An 8926-nucleotide genomic window follows, 5' to 3' on the forward strand; every position below is an offset into this window, starting at 1 on the left:
TTAGGGAGTGTCTGAGACGTGTGGACACTTGCGCTGCGCTGGCAGTACAGAGAATTTGTTGAAAATGAGGAGTCAATGACCTACATAAATGTTGTAGCACATTGTGCTGCAGCTGAGCATCAGGAGTGTTTGGAGTAAATTCCAACTGAAAAAAGGTGGAAGTGCAATAAACCAATATGTCCAACGTCTGATAAGGCTCACTTATGTGCAAACTTGAGATGTGGCACTATTAAAATATTCCCTCTGATGGTTTTGTGCCAACTGCAATCAGATGTGATGTCAAGAACAAACGTGGATGACTTTTTTCCAGGGAAACTACCACGTCTCCGAGGATTTTTTGCTAATGTGATGCGTGGGAGGGTTCTCTCCTTGCATAATATCCATTAGCATTCTCCATGTTGTAGCTGGAGTGACACAGCATTAGGAGAGAGGAGACAAGCTCAAATTCAGCTACACTAATTTAGTTTCCTTGACCACCTCTTATCTCTATTATATCCCTTTAAGTGTTGCATAAATCTGTATGTAAGTGGGTCATCTCTTGGCCAATATGAATTTCTTCTAAACTTTTGGTATTTTCCACTAGAATGTCTTTAAGGAATATAAAATATTCTTTGGAGTTTTTCAGGGTGTTTTTCACAGCGCCTTGGTACAGGGCTGAGCTGATGCTGATCAGGTAGTGGGGCAGGGATTTTTAGAGGTGGAAAAACTAGGGCTTTACATCATCTGTTTGTGATGCCATCACAACACCTTCCACTATCCCAGGTGGCTCCAATCCCCGTCCAGGCTGGCCTTGGACACTTACAGGGATCCAGAGGCAGCCACAGCTTCTCTGGGCACCCTGTGCCAGGGCCTCCCCACCCTCACAGGGAGGAATTATTTTCTAATATCCCATCTAAACCTACTCTGTCAGTTTGAGTCCATTCCCCCTTGTCCTGTCTCTCCAGGCCCTTGTAAAGTTTCTCTCCATCTTTCTTGTAGCTCCTTTCAGGTCCTGGAAGGCTGCAATTAGGTCACCCCAAAGCCTTCTCCTCTCCAGGCTGAACAATCTCGATTCTCTCAGCCTTTCCTCACAGCAGAGGTGCTCCATCCCTCTGATCATCTCGGTGCCTTCTCTGGATTCATTCCAACAGGTTGATGTCCTTTAAGCCTTCTGAAAAGAATGGGCAGGACAACAAACAATGACCCTGAGGGTGCTGAAGGTGCCTTTGCTCAGAGAAAGCAGCACGTGAGCAGGGGCCGTGTTTCCAAAGCATGAGCCAATGCAGGAAACGCGTTTGCAATCCCACCCTTCCTGCCAGCACCTTCCAGAGGCTTTGTAGGGTAGACACCTACCTGACCCGGTCACCCCACGGCCTCCTCAGTCAGTGGAGGGGGGCACTCCCAGTGGGACCAGGCTTTTTGTCCCAAAACTGAGCCCCACCCAGGGTTTCTGCTGCCCAAACAATGGCTTTGATCTTCATGTGCTTGGTCAACTCTCCCAGCTCCATGTGCCTCGTGTCCATGAGCATCTTGGTTGGCTCCAGATCTGTACTGAGGTGTTGAATGGAGTCTGTTTGGGTGGCACTGACAAATCTAAATGGTGCTCCCTTTCAGCTGATGGTGCCCAGAGAGGATTCAGCTGTCAAGTGCTGCAGCGGCAGAAGTACAGCCTTAGACCTTTCAGTGAGGGTTTAAAGTCTGAGAGCTGAATCCTTCCCCAGCCTTTTTTCTAAACTTTACTCATGATATGTCAGCAGTTGATACCAGATGGGAATATTCAGGAAAGGGGCAGACCTTGCAAAAATTGGCAAGGTTAATGTAGATGTGAGTTCAGTCTCAGTGCTGCTTTCTGCACACTCCTGGCAGAGTGGGTGTGCTCAGCTTCCTCAGTGAAGGCTGTCACATTCCCCATCCTCTAAAAAATGAAACAGGGAGGCTCTGCAGCATTTAATGAACTTAGGAGCAAATCTCCTTGGCTGGCTACCAACCCTTTGGAATGGGTTCCCCAGAGAAGCTGTAGCTGTCCCATCCCTGGAAGTGTCCAAGGACAGGTAGGATGGGGTTTGGAGCAACCCGGGATAGTGGAAGGTGTTGGAACTGGATGATCTTCAAGGTCCCTTCCAACCCAAACCATTCTGTGATTCATTCCGTGATTCTGTGACTACCAAGGAGGAGCTGAAGTTTAATGAATTCCTGTCCCATTTTCTTATCATGCAGTAGCAATTACGTAATTAGGGGATTACTGCAGCATACCAAGCACGTGTTCTGCTCATGGGGAGGGAGAGACATCAGGGTTACAAACAAGAGAGATGAGAAACTTCAGTGTCAGTACTTTGACAACAAATGCTCAGGATTTTATCCGCTCTCTCTGTGGGCTCCGTGAGCAAACACACATGTGGATTTTGTGTAGACCCTGCAATAAATGTAGGAGAAAAATGCTGATGAAGTTTTTATGGGCTGTTATTTTAGTGGGCTGCCCTTCTGCTCAGAGTTGTTTTTTCCAGATGACAACAGCTTTGGGAGCAAACCATCACATTTCACTACCTTTAGTGTTCACACCGTGCCGACGGTAAATCCAGAGGTGTGAAATCTCTGTGTGTGAGTGAGAACACTTGAGTGTTCAACAAGGGCAGCCTGTAGGGTTTGCACCAGGTGTAACTGCTGTCCCCAACCCCTTGTTCCAGGCTGGTGAAGGGCACAGCCTATCACTGGGACCTGCTGCTCGTGGCGCTGATCAACACGGGGCTGTCGGTCTTCGGCCTGCCCTGGATCCACGCGGCCTTCCCGCATTCCCCCATGCACGTCCGGGCCCTGGCCTATGTGGAGGAGAGGGTGGAGAGTGGACACATCTATGAGACGTAAGTGATCTCTTTGGATTCATTTGTGGCTTCCCAATCCTTTGGGAGCAGTGGGTTGCAGGGTTGGGGAGCTGCTGTTGTCTCCAAGATGTGTGATAGGATGGTGGTGGAGAGATGCAGCCAATGAGCTTTGATTTGACTTCATCCCCTTCACTCAAGTGCTCAAATTCATGCATCCTACAGGGTTTTTGGACATTTGCAATGGACATTCCAGAGGAGAATTTGCAATGGACACCCAGTCCATTTTACAGGGATCCCACCCAGTCCATTGCAAATTCTCCTCTGGAAAAGTCAGCCAAGGCCATTTTCAGTTTCATCCTTGTGGAAAGCTGAGGAGATGCTTTGGCTGGATCTCTCCGGATGCTTTCCCCAGAAGGAATCCAAAGCTGATTCACTGCCTGAAACCTGTCTGGTGGTTATTACGAAGGGGAGGAAAAATGCACCATTATTTCAGAGCTCCCATAACATCTCCCACCACATTTTGGGAAGGAGATGCTTAAATTCTCTGGGTTTTAAACAAAAACAAGTGTGAAGCCATGGCTGGGTCATGGGTTTCTATTTAAGACCAACTCTTCTGCTGTTCTGAGTTGAGCAACACATTCTTATCACAGACCTATTAAAAAAATTTAAAAACCTTTTTCTCATGAAACAATCTCTGCTCTGGAGCAGATCTGGCCTGTTTGATCTCAGTCTGTTGCAGTTGAGTGCTTTTACCACAGGAGTGGTAATTTCCACTCACGTACCACCATTAGTTTTAATTATCCTGCCTTGGTTTCCATTTTCTGAGTTGCCACTTAGCAGAAGTGAGGCTAAATGGTCATTGACTTTGGGGGATGGAGTGGGTCTGTCTTGCCTTCATGCTTGTTTTGGTGCCAAATGGCCCAGCCCAACCAGGTACAGCTGATTTTTGGGTCAGGAATGGACAGATTTCACCTTCCACATCTGGAAACTGCTGAGTCCTGCTGCTTCCTGTAACTCTTTTACAGGTCTTTTCCTGGGAAATCAGTCCCTTGGGTTGGTATTCCCATTAGGATATGTTGCTGTCAGTTGTTTCCACAACTATATCTCGCTTGAATAAAAGCTAAATCCTATTTAAAGAAAAAAATCTTTGACATTTGAGTTCTGTAGGGTTTTAATCCATGCCCTTGCTCCTCATGTGCATGATCTGCTCTGGGGTACCTCCACTCTCTGTTTCTTTGAGAGATGCAGAATTCACACATTGAAACCCTTGTGCCAAGCCTCCCTCCTGTGTCTCCTGTTGTCACTTTTAATATCCAAGTGCCTCTTTTTCCTGTTCTTCCACTGTCATGATTCTGTATTCTGGCTTCTCCTTGACAAAGTCAAGTCCCCTGCCTGAACTGAGGACTAACTCCTGCCCTTGTCCTCTTCTCCTTCACCCAGCTGCCCAAAAAGAAAAGCATCAGAGAGGCCTCTTTGGCCACTCTGACCTAGATACAGCTCCAGTGATTATCCTGGAAGGGCTGAGGGATGCCCTGATCTCCCTGAGTGTGTTCCCTCATGGCACAGCTCTGCTCTGCTGGAGGCAAATCAGTGCTGGGAACTGGATATTGGGAGTGAAAAAGGGAATGAGGGTTTCCTAGTGCTTTGAACTCCCTTTCAGACCAAAGCTTTTTGTTCTCTGCAAAGCACTGGGGCTATCACAGGAGGCTCCAAGCAATGTAGTCATCTTTTCTTTTCCATTTTCTTTTTTTTTTTCCCCTCTTAGCCAGCTCTGCTGAAAAAGAAATGAAGCTCAATTAGAAAATCAGCTCTGTCTCCCTTGGCAGGCTCCTTCCCTGCACTCAAATCAAAGCTCCCATGGGATGATGATATAAACAAGGATAAAGATCTGTCACAGTGAAAGCAAAATTTCCTTCTCCCCTGTAAAGAAACGATTCAAGTTTCCTGTGGCAATCTGCTAACAGGCTCTTGTTGCTTACATGGAGAACTTCAGGAATAGCTAATCCCATGCTAGCCATATTTAGAGGATTTTGGGGAAATGAGCCTGGATTATGCTCTTCAATCTCCCTTAATTACTTTATTTCCATCACAGCACAGACTTTCTGGAGCTGTTTCCTCAAGGGCCAAACCAGATTCTGAACACATGGAAATCAAGGATTCCTCTGTTGACTTAATGTGACTGTGATGTTCTTACTCTGGAAATGAGGTGCTGGAATTCACAGAAGATCCATCTAAGGCTGGGAACATCAGTTTTAAAAATATCATGTTTGGCCAATTATGAGCAATTTTAGCTATGTTCTGATAAAATCTTCCAAACTAATAAGTGGCATTAGCAGGAGCTGGCAGTAATTGCAGCACATCTTCTCTGTGATCAAACACAGCTCTGTGATTGCTGCATCCCTAAGAGATGGCTGTAGAAAATTCCATGAACTTCAGAGATCTCTTAGCCCTGGGCTGCCACTCTGAACTTGTTCTTGCAGCCTTGCATCTGATGGAAATGTGGGTTTGTAGCTCGTTTTGTTCCTGAGCTCTCCCATTTGCATGACTTCCCTTGCAGGCTTGTGTGTGCTTGCAGGGCAGGAGCCTCCCCAGCAGGAGGTGAGATCTCTGTCTGAAACAGCAGAAATTCTTCCTCTGTGGCTGACCTGGTGCTGAAGGAACTCTTGCTGTACCTGGATGAGGCTAAATCAGTGCATCCTTCCACTCCTGCTTCTCTGAGCCACCACAGAGGCTCATTGTGGTGCTGGCAGCTCTGGAGTGGCCAGACTATGGAATTACCCTGGCACAGCACTTCCAGTTGTACTTCAGGCTGCTTGGCTGTGTTCATCTCCCAAGAATTCTGTGGTGATCCAGACCTGGAGGCAGCGGGAAGGATGTCAAACTCTATCCATTTAGGTGATGTCCCAGTTCTTCCAGAGCTGGCAAGAGTGAAGTGCTCTCCCTCAGCTTCTCTAGGCACTGGCAGGGACCCCTTGGATGTAGGAGATTTGCAAGAGGATCCAACAAAATCTGTTTGGAAGGAGGAAAGCTGTGGTTTAAACCTGTTGGGAGGTTACTTAAACACCTTTGTGCACCCTGTCCTGGTAATCCTGGATGATGGGTATGCCCTGCCCCTCTACTCACAAAAGAATTCCAGTGCTGTCCTCAGGGCTTCGTGTGCTGTTTGTGGCACCTGTTGTTCCTTAGGTCTTATGACTGCTGCTGTTAATTCTGCCTTGTTGTCCAAATCCTCAGAGCAAGCTTTGGGCTGTCATCCTTTCCCTCCCTCTCCAAATACGGGTGTGGAAGGCTCCTCTATCCCCTCAGTTTCATTTTGCTCCGTGAAGGTATAAACAGATTCGAAGTTTAACCTGACCTTACTTCTAAGCAAAACTCTCCAACTTAATGTTGAAATAATTCAGTCTTCTTTAGGACAGAAGAGATTATCAAGTCCCAGCAGTGGATATGCAAAGGAGGGAAATGTGTTTTGATAGATCTTTGGTGTTAATCCCCAGAATAGTTTGTGTACAGGGTTAATTCAGAATTTGAGGGGTCTCATCTAGGGAATGAGGTCACTAAATGACACCAAAACACCCTATGGACAAAATGTTTCCCTCATAATAGAAGGTTTTATTCACTGGCTTATCCTCTGAATTGTTGTATTTACCTCCAAAAAAAAAAATGTTAAGAATTCTATTTTTCTCTCTTTATAAGTAGTCTTGACAGATACGGGTTTTCTTTCCTCCTATTGTTTCTGGTGATTTTTTTTCAAACTGGGAGGAGATACTCACAGGTTTAGCTGAAGTGAAAAGAAAACAGAGCAGCCTCCCCTCAAGTAGGTTGCTAAAGCTGCTGCTTCCCTGTCAGTCTTCCCCTCAGAAAAGCTCAATCTGTGTCCTGTCAGCTCTGGAAAATTTGCATTAATTAATTACATGTTTTGCATGGTAATAGGCAATTGCCCACAGCAGGATTGAACCCCTGCATGGTGCTGTCAGCGTTGCCTTCCATGTAAACAGGGAGATCCTCATATCCATCAAAAATGCTGACTCGCTGTCAGGAGACTGCTGACTTTCTGTTGTTTTTTTTTTTTTCCCCAAGACGTTCCTTAGTTCCTGGAGAAGTCAATGAGTTTTCTTTGGGACAGAAGCCAGTTGCATGTGCCCTGGGTAAATCAAGGGAAGGATTACTGTCCAGAAAGAGGATTCTTGCCTGGTTTGTTTTTTTGCCTTTTGGTTTTTTGCCTTTTTTTTTTTCCCTTTTTTTTTGCCTTTTTTTTTTGCCTTTTTTTTTTTTCTTTGTGCGTTGTGCTAAACAGAATCAGTTTCGAGGGCAATTTAGTTCAGGATAGGATCTGTGGAGCTTTGCAGAAGGGGAATTTGGCCCTTTTCCAGCTGCTCTGTTTGAGCTGTGGATTAAGTGCCTGGCCTGGCTCCAGGCAGGCTCTGCCTCCTCAGTGTCAGCACGAGGCCGCAAGTGCTGATTCCAGTGTGGTGGGGATGAGTTTCCCTTTCCCTGGTGGCACGTGTCCTGCTCCCCCATGGAGCAGCCAGCCCTGGGATAAACACTCATGGATCCTGGGGTGTTATCCTATCTCCTGACCCCTCTTTTTCTGCTTCCAGGATCGTGAGTGTGAAGGAGACCCGGCTGACGAGTCTGATGGCAAATTTCCTGGTGGGGCTCTCGCTGCTGCTCCTCCCTTTCCCTCTCCAGTGGATCCCAAAGCCCGTCCTTTTTGGCCTTTTCCTCTACATCGCCCTGACCTCCATTGATGGGAACCAGCTCTTTGAAAGGGTGGCTCTGCTGCTCAAGGAACAGGTACCTGGAGTTGTGTTGAAACTGTTGCTCTCTCAATATGGGATTTTTTTGTGAGGTGGGATGTTTTTTTGTGTGAGGGTTTTTTTTGGGGAGATTTAGCACCTCTCCTCCATGATGTGTCATCTGCAGAGTACATGCATTTAAAAAGCCATTAATATAAAATATTCAAAAGCACAACATCATGAAATTATGATTTTTGATTTCCCCAGCAAAGCTTCAGGCAGGTAATTTTTTTGTGCAGTTTTACACTTTCATTTTGTGTGAAATACCACAAGATGGGATTTTAAACTCTAAATGAAATTACTTGCATTATTGAAACCTCTGTGATGTGGGTTGAAAACAAACCTGGGAGATGTATTTTCAATCTGTCTCTGTTCCAGGTACTAAAAAGGTGTTAGTTTGCAGTGTAGGTGGTACCTGGAGCAATCTCCAGCTCACCTTCTCTTGTGTAACAAGGGTCAAGGGCTTAATAAGCCCAACATTTGGCTCTGCATCTCTGCTAATCTATCTTGATCTCCAGTATTACATCCCAGAGGTTAAAACTGTGAAATTCAGGTAAAGATTACATTTGTCATGTCAATTTTTGAACAAGGGTTGAGCAGCTGCTGATGTATGTGACTTATTCTGGTTTTAGTACGAATTATGTGTGGAATTTTCCAGACTTTGGCGTGGATAATTAAAAAGTATTCTCAAATACGGAAAACTCCCTTTTGTGGAGACCTTCTAATGAGTCATGGCACAATCTGAAACCCACTGAGGCTGTACTGGTGCCAGCAGACAGTCGCTCATCCTCTTCATTGATGTATAGACAGTGAGTCAAAGCCTGTGCTCAGACGTGAGCAAGGAGCTGTCAAAAGAAACCACCATATGTAGCCCATTAATGTCATCTTCCCCCCCTTATTTCTCAAAAATGGGTGGCTTATAGGAGCTGAGAAAATCCCTGCAGTCTGAGCACAGCCTCTTCCTGCACCTCCCTGATCTCCTGGGCTTCCCCTAACGGGGTTCAGCCAAAAGATGGGAGCACCAGGGGCAAGCTTGGAGCCTTAGAAGGTGATAAAATAACGAGGAGCTGGGTTTCAGGTGGAGGAAGCACCCACAGTGACACCACCTGGATGCATCTGCTCTCCTTCTCCCTGCACACCCCCTCTGGCTGGGGAGCCCTGACGAACCCAATCCTCCTCAGGGAATCTCATTAGTGCACTTCCCAAGATATCACATTGCACTGCAGATGCTCCCAGAGGCAATCCTGGCCCTAAAGTGTGTCCTGTCTTCTCTCCAGGCTCCCAGTGCCCAGTCATCCTTGCTGCCAATACTGGGTTGTCAGGCACTGGAAT

General features: G+C 46.4%; 1 protein-coding gene across 5 annotated transcripts in view; it reads left to right on the forward strand.

Moving 5' to 3' along the window:
- Window positions 1–8926, forward strand: part of SLC4A11 (solute carrier family 4 member 11) — a 90774-nt gene that overhangs the window by 75775 nt on the left and 6073 nt on the right. For all 5 annotated transcript variants that reach the window (XM_017742423.1, XM_017742424.1, XM_017742427.1 and 2 more), the window contains 2 exons: window positions 2664–2837; window positions 7397–7592. In XM_017742423.1, the coding sequence (XP_017597912.1) occupies window positions 2664–2837; window positions 7397–7592 (370 nt within the window). The remainder of the gene's footprint in view (window positions 1–2663; window positions 2838–7396; window positions 7593–8926) is intronic.

The sequence above is a fragment of the Corvus brachyrhynchos genome, unplaced genomic scaffold, assembly GCF_000691975.1.
Source record: "Corvus brachyrhynchos isolate BGI_N302 unplaced genomic scaffold, ASM69197v1 scaffold166, whole genome shotgun sequence".
In the NCBI taxonomy this organism is placed as follows: Eukaryota; Metazoa; Chordata; class Aves; order Passeriformes; family Corvidae; genus Corvus; species Corvus brachyrhynchos.